The following is a 21,845-nucleotide window of genomic DNA, read 5'->3' as shown; positions in this document are numbered from 1 at the left end:
GTCTAAAATATTTATTCGTTTGTCTAATGCACCCTTTTCCTTTTAAAGCCTCAGTTTCAGAATGTGAATCAGGATATTCATATTACTTAAAATGGAAATGTAATTCCAAGTTTCTTATTTTTTATCTTTTTAATTTATGTAATTGTATTAGACTATGCTTATATTTTCAGATGTTAATTTTAGAATTAACAATCTGCCTGAGCCCCAGAACATTACTTATGCACTTCACTTGCCAAAACATTTGTGCAAGGTTTTGTACCCTGGGAAATGATGCCAAAGTTTGTTTTCTGTGGTGTTTGTCAAATGTTCTATGTATAATTGACTGTCTGTAACATGCTGTTTCCTTCCTCTGCAGATGTAGCTGCTTTCCTAAATCTGTCTGTCTTTCTTTAGGTTAGCTGTATGTCTGTAAAAGTATGTTAAATTAAATTACTCTATCAGGCACTTTATCTGTCTTGATGTAGAGGCAACTTTGTAGCGCCTTGTTTTAAGGTTTGCTGCATTTGTTGCTGTGCTTTGTGCATTCTAAACGTGAATGTAACATTAGATATTAAGTCATTGTTATAAGGGGTTGAATTTAAATCTTGTAAGTCAAAATTGAAAGGGTGTTATTAAGTGTGCCTTTATTTTGCATGAAAATAAAAAGAATTATACGTAAAGCATTCCTGTAATCTGGCTCATTGAATATTTTATACTAAGAAAACAAGTTTTTTTGGCGTAAATATTTGTGTAAATACTGAGTTGACTTTCTGAAAGCCCATTACAGATTAAATAGAAGAAAGTGATATGAATGTTATAGTCTATACACAGTAACTCCAAGTCTAGATTTCTTTCCTTTTTGGTTGGAAAGCAGAAAATGTGATATGTAAAGCCTTACTTTATGTTTTATTGTAACCACAGCCCTCCAAGGGTCATTGTTGTATTAAGACAAGAAGCAACAGATCTGATGTTTTCCTTAGTCATGATTGACAGTATCTTTTTGGTATCGTAGTTAGTCAATTTTTTAAGGCAAAAAAACAGGAAAGTTTTAATTTTCATTTTTCAATAAATTTAAATTAGATTGACTTCTCGTAATTTCATTTCACTTAGTCTCATAATAAATGCTTAAATAAATAAATAAAAAGAATTTTTTTCTGTAGACAAATAATTTCTACTTGTAGCCTATACATGTTCTATTTATATGTTATTGTGTTGTCTGCTACCACCACTGGTATATGTGAGATATACAAGTATGTTTTGAAATTATAACTTCAAATTTTCATTTTGAACAAAGTTTCTTTTTTTTATTTAAAAAAATGTACTTTGATTCTCTTTATATTTCTTGCCTTTCATTTTTCTTATTATGTTGTAAGCATTAGGAAAATTAGCTGAAAAGAATTTCATTAAAACAAATTAAGATCTTAAACATTCAATAAATTGAGTAATAGAAAAGGATGAATTTCAATAGCTTGAAAATTGTTCTACACTTCTTCCTGTTTATTCAGAAAAGGGAAAAAAAAAACCCAGAAGGGTCTCATACTTAAATCTAAACTACAGTCATCTCTCAGTTATCCTTGGGTATAATATTACTTTTATGTTGTATCCACAACAAACCTTTCAGATTTCGTAATTGGCACCTGCTAATTACAAGCTTTGCTGATAGCTCAGCACTTCTGTTCATCGTAATTTGCATGCAGCCTGAAGCTCAGTCTTCCAACTTTGAAATCACCCCCAACTGCAGGGAAGGATTGAAAGACGGCTTTACTGAGAGACTGTCTATTCCTGGCATGGAGTGAGTTACTGGATAGTGCTGAGCTTAAGGGGTCTAGTTTAGGAGACTAGATAGCTCTACAGCTCTGCCAGCAATGGATCTTGATAGTGTGGTTTAAGTATTTGATTGAAGTAATTTCTCTAGCATGAGTAGACCCATTTTGAAACAACAAAACTCATATCGCCTGTGTGATTTTTATAAATTTATGTAACATTTAAAATTTTTAATAGACATGATGACCCCTTATGTGAATAATGGAGAGCTAAGTATTGCAAGAAGAAAGTTTTAAAATTCTGAGACCTCTTTCCTGTTGTCAGAAAATTGAAATTGTCTTATCAATAACATTACAGTTAATTTATAGTATTTTTCAAGTGTTTTACAGACTGCCTAACTATCGGAGTAGGATTTGTTAATCATATTTTATGTTGATTTTCTTCTGGGAGTTTGGGAGCTAGCCTAATGCTGCCTTCACTAGGAACTATATGAGAAAATATGTGACCATCTATGTTATAGTAAGGTCATTTCCTCTTGATCACTTACTCTGTGTAGTACTGAGGAACACAGTTTGAAATAGCATTGTATCCAAACTTACTAAGGCCATGTCAGGATGCCCTGTAAAATTGAAAAAAATTGAGGAAAATTAGTGCTTTTCAGATTGAATTTTGAAATTATCAGATTTCTTTCTTTCCAGCTTAATGTGTAAGCTTCAAATGATCTTTGAATTCTAAGCATTCAAGCTTGACATGGTGTGCAGTTTTGAGTGTGATGTATATTTTGTGTTCTGAGAAGGATTTAGAAGCATTTAGAGGCCTTGGGAAAGAGCAAAGAATATAAATTGACCTAGAAAATGCTTTTACATATAAAATTAAAAGCCCACAAAAGTATATTGTCAAATTTTATAATTTGAAAAAATTTTAACAGACTTTTTAAACTATTGATATACCCAAATAGATACCAATTCTTATAGTAATATCAGTTTTTTAATTTATTACTGTATATAATAGAAATTATGAAATATTTCATGTAAAGTCATTTCTGTTACCACAAGCTCTTTAAAGCATACATTCTGGTAGGCATCTTATTTTCCCAATTAATTTGTAAATTATAAAGAAAATAGTCCATGTTTTGAAGAATAGGAATTCCAGGGATGATCCAGTAGAGGTGGGTCACTTATACCAGTTTTCCGTGTGGACAAATTATAAGAGTATTTTACAAGCATACAAGGCTAGATTTTTTAAGTGATGATGTGTACAGTGGGTATACAGTTAAGTATATCTGCTTTAATTTGTAATATGATTTAACAGTTAAGAAAAATTCTTCCTTTACTCAGTGTTCATATTTCTTTTGGGGAGTCCCCAATTTACTATCTGATTGAGATCTACAAACTTATCTAATTTAGCCTTCTTTAATTCCTTAGATTTATCAGTGTCCTTTCATATTAATAACTGCTTTGGATAAAATTTATCATTTTAAAATCATGTATACTGCTAAAAGGTCATTTTAGGAATAATTGTTCTAATTGACCTTCTTGTAGAAGAAGCAAAATAGAACGGATGGACATTATTGTTAAATATTCTGAGTTTGTATACTTTGGGTAAAGTGAAGAATTAAGACTTGGCAATATTATCAGACAATATTTTCTTCTGCAGTTTTTGGTCCTGGTCTTCAATGTGAGTGCTTCATACAGTTTGAACCCAGAATTGAGCCCAAAGAATCTTTGCCTACAAAAAATATATGACTAAATATGTTGAAATTCTCTAAATAGGCCAGAGATAGGCTATATCAGGAATGCATTTTTTGTTTATATGACTTATATGTATGTCCATATCATGAAATGATTAGGATTTAATTGCCTGAAAGACCTCAGTTCTATCTCTTGATTCCTCTCTAGTTGGTAGATGGGCTTGAAAAGATAGATGCTCAGTAGCCTTTTTATCTTCACTTAAGAATGCAGGCTCTTATTATCTGAGGCAGATTTGGGTTCATGATACACTGAACATATATGGATTTTTTTTTAAGGCTATTATGTTAATATCTTTAGATATTTGGAACACCAGTGTTAGAATAGAAAGGAAAATCCTAGTAGATGAGCAGAGTCCTTTTAGATTACCCATAAAGGATAGGACTACAAAATTGTTCTAGTTGGTGTAACTTACCAAGTTTACTGCCCACAAATTTTATTTCATTATCCTCTGAACATAGCAACTTCTGCAGCTTTTGCTTCTCTCTATGAATTAGAAGTGACAGGAAAAGCATTGCTAAACTCCTTCTAGTTTATATCTTAGGGAACCAACTGGTGATAAGTATTATTTCAGTTAGAAATGAAAGAAAAGAATTTCCTTCTATTTGCTCTGCTACAATTCTACTATCTTGGTTTCACCCTAGAGAATTTCATAATTTCATCCTAGAGATTTCCTTGCAATTGTTATGGATGTGATATAATAAACATATTGAAAAATTCTAAGGCCATCAAAATACTGAATTCAAGATGGATAATTTTAATACTAGCATTTGCATGGATGCTGAGGTGTCTGTGTTTATAATAGGTCTATGTGTTCTGTGCATTGAGCGATGGTGTCTTAGTGCTGTGTGTAAACTGTGCTGTGTCAGGAATTGGGGGATTGGATGGGGTTCTCTAATATGGGTACTATATATGTTAAATTGTAAATGATGATGTAGTATGGGGTACTGTTATATTTTTTAAGTGATCATTGCCTTTTCTGCTGTACAATATGACCCTTCTCATCTCTCTCATTCATTTTGCATGCCTCTGCTCACTTCTGTACAGCCACAGTTGAGGCTATTGAGGCTGAAAAAGGTACGATCAGAGTCCTTGCGCTGGGCAGAGATCTGTGGTGTGTGGGTGGGCATCAGAGAATGTCCTATGGGTGTGTCTTACTTCTAGCTTGCACAGCCCAAGATGAATCATACTCACTGACTCAAGTTTAACAGTCATATCTTCTTCTTCCTTTTTTTTAAAATCACAAGGACTGATATTCATAGTGACAATTTGGTTTTTTCCCTTTTCTAGTCTAGTAATGAGACAAGCATTTAATGTTTCAGAATTCTTTAGAGTATAGCATGTTATGCTATAATATTATAGCATTTATAGTTGCAAATAAAGACCTGTTCCATATTTTGCATGATTCTTTGCTACTCACATTTTTATATTCTTGAGTGAAATCCTCTCTAGATACAGGTTTGGTATTCTCGTGATAAAAAAATGATGAAGTCATTTTCAGTAATTCCCTTGAGAGTGCAGGAGCTGTCACTATGATTTTGTGCTGCAGTTTGGGCTGTTGTTTGCTGGTAATAGTATATTCATGTGTATCCTGTATTGACTTGGTATTACACGTTGCTGAAAGCTTTGCTGCCCCAACCATTTATTTGGTTCACATGCACAGACTTTTGAGTCTCAGGGATTGCATATTGAAGCAACTAGATCATAATCAATAGTATGGAAATCTTTTCTATGCACATTTTAATAATAGAGGATACATCACTCCAGATGAAGTGAATAAGAAACCATACCAGTTGAAGGAGGATTGCTGTCTGTTTTGATTTAGGTTTCCAAAAAATAGGCAATGAATAGCTAGTGAATTAGGGAAAGCATCTCCTAAATATGGAACTCTAAATACTTTTTGTTACCTACAAACACAGATCTACCTCCTGGAGGCATTTCCCACCTTTTTCATTTCATATTGGTGGTGATGGAGTGATGATACCTTGTCCTCCAAGGTAGTTCTAATTGCTAAATTTTAGCTTTATTTCTTTTCTACTCCCATGTTCTTGGTACAGATTTGTATGTGAAGGATTAATTCGTTTAGCCTCCTCACTTGCCCCTACTCTTGTTGCTGTCTTACTGTGATAGCCACTGTTGATTTTAGAGCCTGAGGTAGGAGATAATTGATGAAGTAGGAGTCAGGTTGAGACCCTGAGACCATTGCCTGATCTCAGGGTCAGGAGAGGGCTATTTTTGTGTCTTGTTTTTTTAAGGCTATGCTAACACTTGCCATCTATGAAGCTATCATGTTTATATTTAGGTTTAAATGTTTCATATTTTAAGGGGAAATCTGGAATGGGGATAGGCTTCAGTTACAGTACAGTTTAAATGTTGCTATGTACAACTAATTTCTTTCTTCTTAAAAATCATTAATTATGTTTTTGAAATCTCAGAAATGTTTTCAATTACTGACTTATCAAATTTGCATTTTGTTAAGCAATACGAGGATTCTCTCCACCACATAGAATCTGCAGTTTTGAAGAGGCAAAGGGTTTGGATAGGATCAATGAGAGAATGCCACCCCGGAAAGATGCTGTACAGCAAGATGGTTTCAATTCTCTGAACACCGCACATGCCACTGAGAACCACGGGACTGGCAACCATGGTGCCCAGTGACCCACGGCTTCCCAGGGACTCTCACATCTCGGGCCCCAAATGGACAGATCACCCGAGGAACTGGAGGGGTCGGCCAAGCTGACTGTAAATGTCACAGTCCCTCTGGAGAAACCATTGTGCTTTTGAGACCCCAGCCCCCTTCCTGGATGGAGGCTTGAGGGCCCTGGGACATGTGCTAACTGATAAGATTGGGTCATCGCTGCCAAGGTGGAGAGCAGTGAGCAAGGGGCTTGGGGCAATTTCCAGTGGAGGGCGACTACACCTCCATTTATGCTTGTGGTTCACACATTTACGTTTACAAATGAGATTTCTTTTTCCCCTCAGTAGAATTAGATTTTGTTTTTCAACCATTACTTCAAATACAATCCTAAGAGCTAATGTGGACTTTTTTTTTTCCATGAAATGTCTTTAAAGGATGAATTAGCATGGTCTTAAAATACATTTCCGAGGTTACTAAGCTGTATTTTGAATTATGGGCAAAATGCTGAGAAACCTAGTTGGCATTTAAATAAAATGCTGACCTCAGGTCTATAGTTCTTAAATGTGGCTAATTCTGTAATATAGTCTTGGTTTTTTTCAATTATGAATGCATAACCTGTTTCTAGGCAGACTCTCTTACTTGAATACAAATCCAAAAACTAATTTAGAATCTTTCTTGCCCAGATCTTTTGAGATTTAAACCCCACAGATTTAAGAAGAAAATCTCTAAATTTCAGAATTATGAAGAATTACAGAATTACTCATTTAAGGTACTTTAAAAAGAAGTTTGTACATTGTCAAAGTAATTTTAATTCAAATCATGTCTGTAAAACTTGACGTATTTTGTGTATGCATGTTTTAATTTTGCAGATATTTAATATATAGACCTATGATGTACAGGTACGACATGTATAGGTTACCTAGATGTTACGAGAAATTTTAGTTTATTGTGAGTACTCAAGTTGCTTATACAGCCACCAGGGTGATTTACTGCTGGCTTTCTATCATTTTATGTTTTGATGCAAAGGAAATTTTAAAATGTTCTGGAAGTGTTTTGATTACACAGTGCAGCATAGAAGCAATGGTTCTGTTCAGTCATTCAGATGTTAGTGGAAGCATAAGAGTCAAGACTGCATGTTGAACATTTTCTTTTGATAGTTACAGTACTGCTTGGGTAAACTAAATGGAACCATGTGCTAATTTTACACAATTACTGACCTGTATTGACTGCCACTGCAGTTTGGTATTTACCTTTACTTTGGTGGCTTGCTTCCCTCATGCCCTGGAATACAACTCAGAGCTCCAGGCAGCGGAACCATCTATTGTTTGTTTGCCAGAAAGTGCACCCTGTATGGTCTCCTGTCTAAGTTGGAAATATTATGCATGTGCAGGACTATTCGAGTATTTTATAAACAGTAGCACACAATAAATTCCATGCATGGGCCGCTGCTCCTATCTCTGTGTTGGGTTTTATTTGGAAGATATAGTCTGATTTGACCTTCTCCTGCAAATCAGAAAATCCAGTTAATAGAATTGGGATATATCCTTAAGAGAAAATTATCTCCTGGATAGTTAATGCTAATTTGATTAATTAAATTCTTGTCTTCATAAATTTTGCTCTTTTTTTAAAAAAAACTTTGACTGCACTTGTTTTATATGAGTACTAGTGACTGAGCACTAGGAGACTCTGGATGCCTATTATAGGCCTAAATCTACTATTTAAAATCAGTGTTTCAGTTAACTTTTAATTGAAAGAAAACATTGTCTATAATTTTGTTACAGTACTATTTGGAATATATTAGATGTTTTAACAATAAGAAAAAAACGATACTGCCATTATACTCCTTTCTTCTTTGTCATAATCAAAATAAGTATAGAACTTTGCAAATTGAGGGAAATTTGCATTTTGTTCAACATTTTATAATATAACTGTATAGGAAGTTTAATTACAGTTTTCAACATTATGATACATTATGAAACATTAAATTGAAATATTTATACTTGCCTAATTTTTGGTAGCAAAGAGAGCTCAAATTGTTAATCATTACAGCTTCTTGCTGTAATAGCATTTCTAAATTAAGAGCTTAACTGATCTATCAAGTAGTATTAACTTCTTTAGTCCTTAGGTCCATCACTAGGGTTATATAATATTTATGGAAGCATAGGTAAACATGAAGCATCGTTAGCAAAGCAGAAGAATTAGGGTTAATGGTAAAAATTAAAAAGAAGAAAATAAGAGGAAAGAATGGAATTCAGAAAAAGGGGTATACATGAAGAGTGGTAGAGTATTATCACCCAGTGTCTCATAGATCCTTTCCTATTTGTTGAATAGGAAGCTCTTTCTAGTCTGTCTTTTAACTAGTTTCACAATGAACTATAGAAATATTTTAAAAGTTTTTTTAAAACATAACTGATGATGAATGCAAGTTGTGAAAAGTTCAGATCTTCCTAAATTATAAATTTAAATATCTACCAGAATAGTAGTAATGTTGGTAAAATTACTATTCAATATCAAATTTTTCCTATATATCATCTTGCTTTACATTCAAAGATGACATTCTGAGTTAGAAAAGACGATCTGACTTCTGTGACCTTTTGCAGTTTAGCCATTAACAAACCTCAAAACCTTTAAATGCTCTACCAATTAAATTTGAAATTGGCCTGAAATCTTTGCTTAAAATGAATTATCCTTATTTTATTCAGGATTTTTGCCTATTGCAACTGATTTTCCTTTTCCACAGCTATTCTACATAATGTTATGTAATGGGTTTTTTTTTTTTTTTTGGCATCCTTAACACTTTTCTTCCACCTTCCCTGCTTGTAGTTTGTGCTTCTGCAGTTTGAGGTTTCCTTGGAATCCACTCTCTGCATCTGTTCATATGTAGATTTATTTGCCACGGTCCAGGACCTCACTGCAAGTGGTTCTGTTCCCTAGTTTGATGATGTTCACAGAAGCAGGTAAGTGACATAGCTGGGGCCAGATGTGAGCAAAGTCAGGTCTTAGAGTCATACAGAACCATGCACTAGCAACTTCTGATAGGTTCTGGTGCTTAATAGCTCTAAGTGACAAGGAGCTAGGAATGTGGAATTAAAAATTCTCTGGATCAGCATCCATTACAGGAAGGAATGAGGTATTTGAGTTGATTGTTTTCTATTTTTTTTCTGTTCCTAGAAATAGTGTGTTTTTAGTCATTAATATATTGCTCTTGCTTACATTAATATCCCAGAAAGTTTTATTCCTTTTTTTTTTTTTTTTGCCACATTCTGTGGGTCCAACCCACGTCCCCTGCAGTGGCAGCTCAGAGTCTTAACCACTAGACCGTGAGGAAAGTCACTATTCCTCTTTTAAAATAAACAGGTGGAATACCCTGATGACATCTCCTCAGAAAGTGCCTTGCTCTCTTTTCAGGGAAATTGAATTTTACAAATTAATTCTGGATGTTTCTCCTACAACTGATTTCCCTTTGTTTACCATTGAATGACTATTTCTATTCTTCTTTTCTGGGCATTATATTTGTACTTAAGTTGTCAAGTTAAGTTAGAGCAGTGTTTGTTATGCTAAAAAGGACTCTGGGCTTGGGAGAACCCATCCTAGGTCTAGATTGACATCTTAGAACTGTAGGAGTTCCTGTTTCTCTGTGCTAATGTGTATCAAATACTGACTTCTGAACTAACCCCGGGGCTTATTCTTGACGTCGTGGACTGGGAACAGAAATGTTGCCTTAATAAGAGAGGCCCAGGAAGCAGTAGGCTTCACCTTTCCTCAGCCTTCTTGGCCTTTGGTGGGCTTGGGAGTGTTGACAGAGTTCTGAGCCTTCTTGGCAGAGAAGGAAGGTCAGAAAGAGAGTAGTCCACGGGCAGGGGGCCAGGCCGTTGCTTGCCTCGTTAGGAAGAATTCAGTGTTGTCTGTCTGGTTGGCAGGGCACACCTAATCACAGAGACCCAGCATTTCAGCAGTTTGCAAATGAAAGTGATATGAAGGGACAGCTGCAAATCAGCCACAACCTGGATCTGAGGAGATCAAGCATTTACTTCACTTGGAAGAAAGAGAAGGAAGGAAGCTGAGGGCTTAGCAGGGTAAGTTACTTTTCCATCAACTCCTCTGCTTGCTTAGTTTATAGTTAAGTAAAGAATTTATCACCCAAGGGAGTGTTAATCACTGATTAGGCAGCTAAATGTGGTCATAATAGCAATGTTCCTAATGTATTTCTCCTTTTTCTTTTCCCAACCCCTTTTGAGGATCCCCAGTGACTAGCTTTACTTACCCTTCTCTTCCTTACCTCCCTAAAGACATTTTTTGTTTGCTGGTGAATTAGAGAAAATTAGATAAGTCTCACCGGTCTGGAGATGGTGAAAAGATGAGTATGATTTGGTGAAATTTGAGTCTGTTGGTGGTAAGGAGCAGGGACGATGGGAAACCTAGGTGTGGGAATAGGCTAGGTAATATTTTAGGAAATTTAGAGATGAGAAATAAGTTTTTGTAGGCCATCGAATTCATGTCTCTTCTCCAGTGCTTGGTGTTGGTGTTCTCTCTATATACTGAGAATAAATTAGAGCTCAAGTCACTGCCTTTGTTTCTCTCAGGTCAGCCCCCAACCCCACCCACAAACTTGAAGGATCCTGGATCTCATTGCAGGAAAGTTAGGACCAGGGAATCTGGGTATACAAACTCAGACATGAGCCTGATGATATATACAGATGCAAATGCAAAGATCTGGCTCCTCATTCCCACCTTCTTACCTTCCTGTCAGAAAATTAGTCCATTTGTATCAGGAACCCACTCCAGACACAGAGGCAAGTATGACGTCAAAGATTTCACCAACACCATACTTCCCCAAACTCTGTGATCCCTTGACTTCTAGCGGGTTCAAACAGTCTTCCTTTGGACTTAATCTTCCATTGGAGGAAGGACCTCTCTTTGGAAAGGCAGATAAGCACCTTTTGGTCTTATTTGGCTTCTATTGCAGAATAAAGGCCTTTGGTTGAATATCAGAAAGATACTACTTATGGAATTAAGACTTGATTTCTCTCAAAAATACTTTTCCTCCATATCTATAAAGAAAAGTCCATTCTTTCAAGGTTTAAGAAGGTGATGTCTTGCCAGAGGGGGCTAAGTAGAGAGAGCATATAAATACTTATTCTAGAATTGTAGTGATTCTGGGATTCAGAAGAATCCCAGTGAAGCAAATGCTTGGTGATTAAAATTGGAGGGAAAAGCCAGGTCAGTTTTTGGAAATGGGATCCTAAGGCATGAGGGCAATTCCATCCACCCTTTAGTAGAGAGAGATGACTCTTGAATCCTAAAATAATGTACTATCTTTAGGTCTAATTTTTTCTTTATTGGTGGGAATATAGAAGGTATGATATACAGATGAGCTTAGTTATTTCTGTTTTGTGGACTTTGAAACTGTTCCTTTATGCAATGAGGGGAAAGAATACAAGGGTAGAATGAAAGGATGAAGAGAAAGAAAGTACAAAGGAAATCAAATTAGTTCTTCCATTAGCCTGGGAACAGTGGTTTACAAGAGTCATGTTGTAAAGTGATGTGTGTTAGCTGGATGATTAGGGGAGGGTTTTTGTTTGATTGTTCTGCCACCTACATCTCAGCTGAATGAGCATTCTCTCCAACAGATCAGGTCTGGAACGATTCAGTGTTAGACCATTTTTGGAGCAGAACACAATTCTTGATTTGAACTTTAATAGTTAACTCATTCATAGTAAAACCAGCCACTGTCGGCATTGTCATATCCTGTCATTTCCCTGTACCTACAGGCATTTTTATCTGGGGAGCAAAACAACTTTTTAGCTTCAAGAGCTCTTATAGGTACCTTTCTTTTTTTTTTAATTGAGGTAAAATTCACATAACAAAATAATCCTTTTAAAATGAGCAATTAAGTGACATTTAGTACATTCACATTATTGTGCGACCATCACCTCTATCTAGTTCTGAAACATTTTCGTCACTCCCCCCCAAAACACCCATAACCAAGCAGTTATTCCTCATTCCTCCTTTAACCCAGCCCTTGGAACCATGGATCTGCTTTCTGTCTTTGGATTTACCTATTCTTGATACTTCATAAAATTGGAATCATATAATGTGTTGTTTTATGTCTGGCTTCTTTCACTTAGCATAATTTATCCACATTGTAGCATGTATCAGTATTCATTTCTTTTAATGGCTGAATTTATATGTATGTATGTGTATGTGTGCGGAGAAGGCGATGGCACCCCACTCCAGTACTCCTGCCTGGAAAATCCCATGGACAGAGGAGCCTGGTAGGCTGCAGTCCATGGGGTCGCTGAGGGTCAGACACGACTGAGTGACTTCACTTTCACTTTTCACTTTCATGCATTGGAGAAGGAAATGGCAACCCACTCCAGTGTTCTTGTCTGGAGAATCCCAGGGACGGGGGAGCCTGGTGGGCTGCCGTCTATGGGGTCGCACAGAGTCGGACACGACTGAAGCGACTTAGCAGCAGCAGCAGCAGCAGCATGTGTATGTGTGTATGTATGTGTCTCCCAGTTTGTTTATTCATCCATCTTTTGGTGACCTTTAGTTTGTTTCTACCTTTTGACTGTTGTGAATAGTGCTGCTATGGACATTTGTGTATAGGCATTTGTTTGTGTGCATGTATTCAGTTATTTTGAGTATATACCTAGGAGTGAAATTGCTGAGTCATATGGTAATTCTATATTTAACTTTTTGCAGAGCTGCCATACTGTTTTGCAAAGCAGCTGCACCATTTTGTCCTTCTACAATCAGTTGAGGAAGGTTCTAGTTTTTCCATATCCTCACCGACACTTCTGTTAATTTCTAGTATTTCGATAATGGCCATCCTAGTTGGAGTGAAGTGGTGTCTCACGGTTTTGATTAGCCTTTGATTAGTGATGTTTAGCATCATATGCTTATTGGCAATTTGTATATTTTCTTTGGAGAACTATTCAAGACTTTTGCCCAGTTTTAATTGAGCCATTTGTTGAGTTTTAGAAGTTCTTCACATATTCAGGATATTAATCTCTCATCAGATACGTGCTTTACAAATATTCTTTCCCATTCTGTGGGTTGTCATTTCACTCTGTCCTTTGATGCACAAAAGGTTTAAAATTTTGATGCAGTCCAAGTTATCTTTTTATTTTATTGTGTGTGCTTTTTGTGTTATATTCAGGAACTTGCCAAATCCAATATCATGAAACTTTTCTCCTGTGTTCTTCTAAGATTTTATAGTTTTATCTCTTACAGTTAGATCTTTACACTTAAACTCAAACCATTCTAGTTCCTTAGTTCCCAGGATTTTCCCATCTACATTTGTTATGCTCATACTCTTCTCTATGCTTAGAATTCCTCTTTCCCTGTATTTGTATATTCAAAACATCACCATACTTAATGGTCTATTCCAGCTGCTACCTGCTTCATAAAATCTGCCTGCAGCTTACCAACTGAAGAGACTCTCTTCTGATCTCCCATTAGTGCTTTTAGTTTCATTTTTCTTGTAAGATTTATATACTGCCTTTTGTTATGGTTTACATCTATCCCTTCTATAAGACATTTAAATGTCCTGTATATTTTTTTTCACATTTGTTTCTGTTATGGTATTTTGTGAATGATTTCATCTGTTTATCAGTAAGTATTTATTGAATGAATGGGTGTTTTAATTTTTTCCAATATAGTCTCTTTGATTTCCTCAGTCCTTGTAAAAGGAATAGAAGACAGGCCAGGAAAGGAGGACATCACAGAGTTCTTGCTAGGTAGTTGGTGAATGTGGGCCTAGTTATACTTCAGAACTCATCTCTTTAGGAGATTTTCCTAATACTACATATCAGATCAGATCAGATCAGATAAGTCGCTCAGTCATGTCCGACTCTTTGCCACCCCATGAATCACAGCACGCCAGGCATCCCTGTCCATCACCAACTCCCGGAGTTCACTGAGACTCACGTCCATCGAATCAGTGATGCCATCCAGCCATCTCCTCCTCTGTCGTCCCCTTCTCCTCTTGCCCCCAATCCCTCCCAGCATCAGAGTCTTTTCCAATGAGTTAACTCTTCACATGAGGTGGCCAAAGTACTGGAGTTTCAGCTTTAGCATCATTCCTTCCAAAGAAATCCCAGGGCTGAGCTCCTTCAGAATGAACTGGTTGGATCTCCTTGCAGTCCAAGGGACTCTCAAGAGTCTTCTCCAACACCACAGTTCAAAAGCATCAATTCTTCGGCCTTCAGCTTTCTTCACAGTCCAACTCTCACATCCATACATGACCACAGGAAAAACCATAGCCTTGACTAGATGAACCTTTGTTGGCAAAGTAATGTTTCTGCTTTTCAATATGCCATCTAGGTTGGTCATAACTTTCCTTCCAAGGAGTAAGCGTCTGTTAATTCCATGGCTGCAGTCACCATCTGCAGTGATTTTGGAGCCCAGAAAAATAAAGTCTGACACTGTTTCCACTGTTTCCCCATCTATTTCCCATGAAGTGATGGGACCGCATGCCATGATCTTCATTTTCTGAATGTTGAGCTTTAAGCCAACTTTTTCACTCTCAACTTTCACTTTCATCAAGAGGCTTTTTAGTTCCTCTTCATTTTCTGCCATAAGGGTGGTGTCATCTGCATATCTGAGGTGATTGATATTTCTCCCAGGGCAATCTTGATTGCAGCTTGTGTTTCTTCCAGTCCAGCGTTTCTCATGATGTACTCTGCATATAAGTTAAATAAACAGGGTGACAATATACAGCCTCGACGTACTCCTTTTCCTATTTGGAACCAGTCTGTTGTTCCATGTCCAGTTCTAACTGTTGCTTCCTGACCTGCATACAGATTTCTCAAGAGGCGGATCAGGTGTTCTGGTATTCCCGTCTCTTTCAGAATTTTCCACGGTTGATTGTGATCCACACAGTCATAGGCTTTGGCATAGTCAATAAAGCAGAAATAGATATTTTTCTGGAACTCTCTTCCTTTTTCCATGATCCAGCGGATGTTGGCAATTTGATCTCTGGTTCCTCTGCCTTTTCTAAAACCAGCTTGAATATCAGGAAGTTCACAGTTCACATATTGCTAAAGCCTGGCTTGGAGAATTTTGAGCATTACTTTACTAGCGTGTGAGATGAGTGCAGTTGTGCAATAGGTAGTTTGAGCATTCTTTGGCATTGCCTTTCTTTGGGATTGGAATGAAAACTGACCTTTTCCAGTCCTGTGGCCACTGCTGAGTTTTCCAAATTTGCTGGCATATTGAATGCAGCACTTTCACAGCATCATCTTTCAGGATTTGAAATAGCTCAACTGGAATTCTATCACCTCCACTAGCTTTGTTCGTAGTGATACTTTCTAAGGCCCACTTGACTTCACATTCCAAAATGTCTGGCTCTAGGTCAGTGACCACACCATCGTGATTATCTGGGTCATAAAGATCTTTTTGTACAGTTCTTTTGTGTATTCTTGCCACCTCTTCTTAATATCTTCTGCTTCTGTTAGGTCCATACCATTTCTGTCCTTTATCGAGCCCATCTTTGCATGAAATGTTCCCTTGGTATCTCTAATTTTCTTGAAGAGATCTCTAGTCTTTTCCATTCTGTTGTTTTCCTCTATTTCTTTGCATTGATCACTGAAGAAGGCTTTCTTATCTCTTCTTGCTGTTCTTTGGAACTCTGCATTCAGATGTTATCTTTCCTTTTCTCCTTTGCTTTTCGCTTCTTTTTTCACAACTATTTCGTATAACTTGCTCCAGCTATATAACTCAGCATTGTAAGTGCTAGTGCTCATTTTACATCCATTTGATTTCTACTTTTGGGTTTATTGCTTATAAATGTGATGATAGGTCTTTTAAAATGAGTGTTTTCCTTCTCCAACTAGATTAGATTGATTATTTCTCCAGTTACACGATAGTTTTGGACAACCAAAACCTTTCTTGCTTTTTCCTTTATTTTAAGTTGATTTTTAGGAACACACTAATAGCACATGAATATATTCTTTGTATAAGAAGTCACACATTGCAAATAAGGCTAAAGTTCATTGACCTAGTTCCCACTGTAGGGCCTTTGCCCCTTCTCAGAGGAAAAATAACTGTTATCAGTTTTATATGAGCTGTCCCAGACTTTTTCTAAGCATCTATATTATATATAGAACTTCATGTATAACACATATATGCATAATTATATTCACATATAATTAATTCTCTGTTTTTTACAACTGCATGTGGTGATCAATAATCAGTAGATATGAAATAAATCTTACTATTACCTGGGCCTGAGAGACTAGAATGACAAGTAAAAGGTCAAACATATGAAAACACATCATGTGTGTCCAACTTACAAACTTACATATCTGTTCTACATATAGTCCCCAGGTATTATTGGATAGACCATGGCTCCACGGTCCCGACGACGAAGGCACAAGAAATCCCCCTCATCAGTGGCTCCTGTGGTTGAGACCCCACCTACAGTTGTGGCTCCTGTGCCTCTGATCCTCACTAAACCTGGCCCTAGCATTGATAAACTTGGCTTCTCCTCCTTGGAGGATAATGTTCCTGGCCTATCCCAGCTGATCCTTCAAAAACTGAACATGAAAAGCTACGAAGAATACAAGTGAGTGAGTAGCTCTGTGAAAGAGTGATATATTGTCTCCGGCAGAAGGTGGAGAGGAAGTATAGCTTGGGAAATATGGGGTATTTGCAATGAGGGATTTTCTCATCCCAAATTGTGCCAGTTTTATTACTATAAAATATAATTTGCTTAAATGAGAAATAATGGGAGTAGGAGAGGTGAAAATATATAGAAGTCAGGGTAGGTATCATGAGAACTTTTGGAGATATTTTTCCTGTTGCCATTCCTTCTCCATACTGTCTCTGCAGGTTGGTGCTAGACGGGGGTACTCCAGTGTCAGGCTTTGGATACCGATGCCTTGAAGAAATGTTCCAGAAGATGGAGGACACATTCCGATTCTGTGCTTACTGTAAAGCACTCCCTAGGGGCCTTTCAGACTCTAAGGTCCTCCGGCACTGCAAAAGGTGATTAGTCAAGAGCTGGTTGGGGAGACTTCTGGAATGATCCTGTTCCAAGACTTCATTGCAGGAAGAAAGGTCTGAGACTTACAAGACCTTTAGACATTTCAGACCTTCATAACTTTAGGTTCATTCCTCATTTTGTCTGATCTAGGCCACAGAGAAATTAGAAAAGAGTTGCTTATGAGGTTCATGTTTATTTTGGTATGGGGAGATTAGACAGAGACGAGAATATAATCCTTTCTACCTCTCTTCTCTTGAGTACTTAAGTATTAAGACCATATATGTTCTGAAGAGGTTGGGGCCACGCCTGTGATAACAGGGCAGCTACAAACTCCTGGTGGGCTTTTTTTTTTTTCTCTATAAGAGATATAAAAAGTTAGTTCTAGATAGAGGCTGAAGTGTCACTCTGATCCAAGAGAAAAATTGCATTCCCACACCCTCCTTCCTCCTCTGCCAAACGTAGTCCCCAAATTTGGTGCAGCAGCTGTCGTTCCTCTCCCTACCTTCCTCACCCAGTGATCTTTCTTCCTAGGTGCGGAAATATCAGTTCCCTTCCCCAGGCGTCCCCCATTCACCTATGAGGTATAGGAACATCTATTTCTGGGGCTCATTCTCTCAGGTGCAGAAATGTCTATTACTGTGGTCCAGAGTGCCAGAAGTCAGACTGGCCAACACACAGGAAGGTTTGTCAAGAACTGCGTCTTGTAGCTGTGGACCGTCTCATGGAATGGCTTCTGGTCACAGGTAGAGTGACGGTATTGGGAACTCTGCCATAATGGTCATATGAAAGCATATTGTTTAAAAAAAAAAAAAAAGGAACTGAATGGGACAGGGGAGTGGGGTAGCAGTTGTGGAGACAGGTTGGGAGAATGAACATAGAGGGAATATTGAAGGCAGGAAAAGATTAGAATCTTCTTATTCCTTCTTTCCTGCAGGTGATTTTGTCCTACCCTCAGGACCTTGGTCATGGCTGACTGAAGTTGTACAGGGTTGGGACACTTGGTTTTCTATGCGACGTTTACAGCTAGATGATACAATGGATGCTGTGCTTGACAGTCAGGCCATGACCACCCTGTGGGCCAGTGTAAGACGGCCAAGACCAGACCCAGATGTCCTGAAGGGCTCTTTGAAGCGGTTGCTGACAGATGTCTTGTCTCGGCCCTTGACACTGGGCTTTGGGCTTCGAGCCTTGGGAATAAATGTTGGGAAGGTTGGGGGAAGCACAGTGCACGTGGTTGGTGCTTCTCATGCAGAGACATTCCTCACTCGCCCTGGGGACTATGATGAGCTTGGCTACATGTTTCCTGGACACCTTGGCCTCCATGTAATCATGGTGGGTGTAGATGTGGCTGCTGGCTTTTCACAGAGTACCTCAGCTTCACTCCTGGAACCTGGCACAGTACAGCTTAGTAGCCATAGGGGCCTCTATCATGACTTCTGGGAGGAGCAGATAGAGACTGGGCAGATAGCCCATCCAGATTTGGTGGTGGCATTCCATCCAGGTAAGAGCCGTTTGGTTTGGGGGAATAAGGGGTCAGTCCTCTGGGAGTTTTCCATCCTGGTCCTTGTACTTTTAGAGCCCTCTTCATTGGATCAGGTTAAACATAATATAATGAAGACCCTGTTTGATCATTATGTGCTTTATTTCGGTTCATAATTTTCCGTTGAAGAATCTAGGGTAGCTGGTGGTGGTGGTAGATGAGCCTTGGAGGTGAGCTAGGTGAGGGTTGGACACAATTATAGGACTATGTTGTTTGGGGTCTGTCTTTGCATTTCCCCTTTCTATTCCCATCTTACTTTCTTCCATAGGTTTCCATGCTTCCCCGGACTTGATGGAGGCTTGGCTGCCCACCCTCTTGCTACTTCGTGATTATGGGATCCCTACAATGATTACTGTTTACAGGTTTTGACCTCCTTTCTTTGTGGTACCTCCCTGATTCACTCACACCTCTATAGATAAACTCATTTCTCTCCCCCTTGCTCATGTTCTACCTTCTGGTGAGGATTTTCTTCCTTCACATACTTGGCTTTCTTATCCCTTCAAAGTGCTATGCTAATTAATTGAGCAGTTAGTATAGACATTTGGTAATTTTGGGGGTTAATGAGCAGTTCTTCTATCTTTTTCATAATCAGCAGAGCAATTTTTTTTTTCTTTGTCTTCCATAGCCATCAGGAGTTGGCAGCCTCGTTGCAGATTTTGGTGGACCTGGATACACACATCACAGCCTATGGAGCTAACCCTTTTGCGTCCCTTAAACCTGAACAGGTCTACTCCAACCCCAACAAGCAGCCAGTTTACTGCAGTGCCTACTATATCATGTTTCTTGGAAGCTCCTGCCAGCTGGATAAGAGGCAATTGGAAGAGAAAGTAAATGACAGGGTATAAATAGCTGAGCCAGATCATGACTGGATGTCTAGAAAATGGAGAGGCTGTGATGAAATATCTGCTGATGCCAGATTGTTGCCAACTTTCAAATCTACTATATCGTAAACCTAATTCACTTGTCTGGGTAGATTCTAAGCTGAATGAGAGCTCCTGTATGATGTGACTCATTTCTAAGAGGTTAGTCACATGTTGCTTCTAGAGACAAGATTCTAGATTTAGTGTATCGCAAAAGGCCCTCATATCAGTCTTTGTAAACCATAAAGTTCTTAACAGTTTCCTTCATGAGAAAGTTATACCTTTTGACTTGAACCAGATGGCACCAAGGAGAAGAATGGCACCTTACTCTTTTGAAAAAGATTTTCTTCTTATACAGCAGTTTGGGCTAAAAAAATGCAGATGTCTTAATGACTTGAAGTGGTGGAAGAATGAGCAATTCAGAGAAGTGGTTGGGAGCATGGGGGAGGTTGTGAGGATTGGCAAACTGTTGTACTTCCTGGCTTTTTCAAGATACATTTCTCATTTTCCTGTTTCTTTTTTTCCTGTTCTTTTTCCTGTTTCCTGTTTCCTGTTTCCTGTTTCTTCTAACTTTAGAGCAACTTTTTGCCCTTGTGTTGTATTTTAGATATCCCAGGGTGTCTCAGACTTTACTTGAATATACTGCAGTTTGTTATCACTTGGTCTACACCACAATAAATTCAGTTTGGGGCTTCTTAAATCACTTGTCTTATCTTATTTCCTATTCACTGGCAAGTGTTACTTGTCTACATTGACCATCTCAAGATTGGAGGTTTCTCTCTTGCCAAAGGAGTGGTTAACGTCAGTTCTCTTTTTAGGCCTGTCACTATACCACACCCTGTCCGTTGTCATCCATTTCTTACCACACTCTCAGGATTAGGATATTCCCTAAGTATTCATTTCTACAACTTGTTAAGACCTCAGCCTCTCCACTTGTATCCAGATTATTATATAGAACTCTTACAGCTCAATAATAAAAGGACAAAAAACTCAATTTAAAAATGGGAAAATGATGTGAACAGATGTTTCGCCAAAGAAGATACACAGATGATCAATAAGGACATGAAAAGATGCTCAACATCGTTAGTCATCTGGAAACACAAATCAAAAGAAATTTGCATTTGTACAATAAAAGAAAGCACTTCTTTTGCAAGTATGACAACAATACAAAAGATAATAAGTGTTAATGTAGAGAAATTGAACCCTCATACACTACTTGTAGGGATGTAAAGTTGTGCAGCTACTTTGGAAAACAGTCTGGCAATTTCTCAAGAAGTTAAACATTGAGTTACCATTTGATCCAGTTATTCTGCTCCTAGGTATGTAGGAGCAGAGAAATTAAAACATTTGTGCACAAATGTTCATAGCAGCGTTACTCATAATAGCCAAAAGGTGAAAATAACCCAAGTGTCTGTAAACTTGTGAATAGATAAAATGTGGTATGTACATATAATGAAATATTTGGCCATGCTGGGAAGGGTTGAGGGCAGGAGAAGAGGGTGACAGAGGATAAGATGGTTGGATAGCATCATCAACTCAATGGACATGAGTCTGCACAAACTCCAAGAGATAGTGAAGGACAAGGAAGCCTGGTGTGCTGCAGTCCATGGGGTTGTAAAGAGTTGGACATGATTTAGTGATTGAACAACCAGAATGAAGTACTAATTCATGCCTCACATGGATGAACTTTCATTCATCCATCTTCATGTTAAGTGAAAAGCCAGTCATAAAAGACTACATATTGTCTGAGTGCATTTATATAAAATGCTTAGAGTAGGCAAATGTGTGGAAACAAAGTAGATTAGTGGCAGCGTAAGATGACTGATGAGAGTATTGAGGATGATAGATAAAACATATGGGGTTTATTTTGGGGGTGATGTGTTTGCTAAAATTGATTGTGGTGATGGTACAGCTCTATATTGAAAACCATTAAAGTGTACACTTTGTATCAGTGAATTAAAATGAAGCTGTTACCAAAAAACAGTTTTTTAAATCAGAGAATGTAAAAGTGAGAATATTTGGTAAGTGCTTAACACAGTGCCTAGCACATAGTATGTATTTAATAAATGGTAGCTATTACTGAATACATACCACTTCAAATTTTATTCAGTAACATAAGTAGATTGAATTTACTGTGCAAGATGGCTTGACAGTGGAAAAATGGGTTGGAATGCCATTTTTATGGTTCAAATGATGTACACGTCAGCTAAAGTCGTTTATAGAACGTATGGCAAAGAAGAGGTAATTTCTAGCTGTAATGAGGAAAGCAAATAGGTAAATAATGACATTTTGTAGCTAGAACATATAAGTAAAATATATAGGG

At 37.7% G+C, this 21,845-nt stretch overlaps 2 protein-coding genes across 8 annotated transcripts in view; both read left to right on the top strand.

The window, feature by feature from the left end:
- PPP3CB (protein phosphatase 3 catalytic subunit beta) overlaps positions 1-7,583 on the top strand; it is a 47,864-nt gene extending 40,281 nt beyond the window's left edge. For 4 of the 7 annotated variants that reach the window (XM_027530464.1, XM_027530463.1, XM_027530461.1 and 1 more), the window contains 2 exons: positions 4,539-4,568; positions 5,971-7,583. In XM_027530464.1, coding sequence (XP_027386265.1) covers positions 4,539-4,568; positions 5,971-6,149 — 209 coding nt within the window. In that variant the 3' untranslated portion in view covers positions 6,150-7,583. The remainder of the gene's footprint in view (positions 1-4,538; positions 4,569-5,970) is intronic. The other 3 variants (XM_027530467.1, XM_027530466.1, XM_027530465.1) reach the window with 1 other exon arrangement.
- A 147-nt stretch (positions 7,584-7,730) lies between these two features.
- On the top strand, positions 7,731-20,222 carry MSS51 (MSS51 mitochondrial translational activator). The gene is made up of 7 exons (XM_027530468.1): positions 7,731-10,205; positions 16,458-16,702; positions 16,969-17,124; positions 17,741-17,865; positions 18,057-18,623; positions 18,931-19,024; positions 19,288-20,222. The coding sequence occupies exons 2-7, from the start codon at positions 16,482-16,484 to the stop codon at positions 19,505-19,507; spliced, it is 1,383 nt and encodes a 460-aa protein (XP_027386269.1). The 5' UTR covers positions 7,731-10,205; positions 16,458-16,481; the 3' UTR covers positions 19,508-20,222.
- Positions 20,223-21,845: the final 1,623 nt, after the last annotated feature.

The sequence above is a fragment of the Bos indicus x Bos taurus genome, chromosome 28, assembly GCF_003369695.1.
Source record: "Bos indicus x Bos taurus breed Angus x Brahman F1 hybrid chromosome 28, Bos_hybrid_MaternalHap_v2.0, whole genome shotgun sequence".
NCBI lineage: Eukaryota > Metazoa > Chordata > Mammalia > Artiodactyla > Bovidae > Bos > Bos indicus x Bos taurus.
This window is presented reverse-complemented; position numbering and strand designations above follow the sequence as displayed.

Excerpts from the sequence above, each read along its gene's own strand:
- MSS51 (XM_027530468.1), top strand. The coding sequence starts at position 16,482 with ATGGCTCCACGGTCCCGACGACGAAGGCACAAGAAATCCCCCTCATCA. Across the intron at positions 18,624-18,930 it reads GGTGGTGGCATTCCATCCAG|GTTTCCATGCTTCCCCGGAC; the intron begins GTAAGAGCCGTT and ends TTTCTTCCATAG. Across the intron at positions 19,025-19,287 it reads ACAATGATTACTGTTTACAG|CCATCAGGAGTTGGCAGCCT; the intron begins GTTTTGACCTCC and ends TGTCTTCCATAG.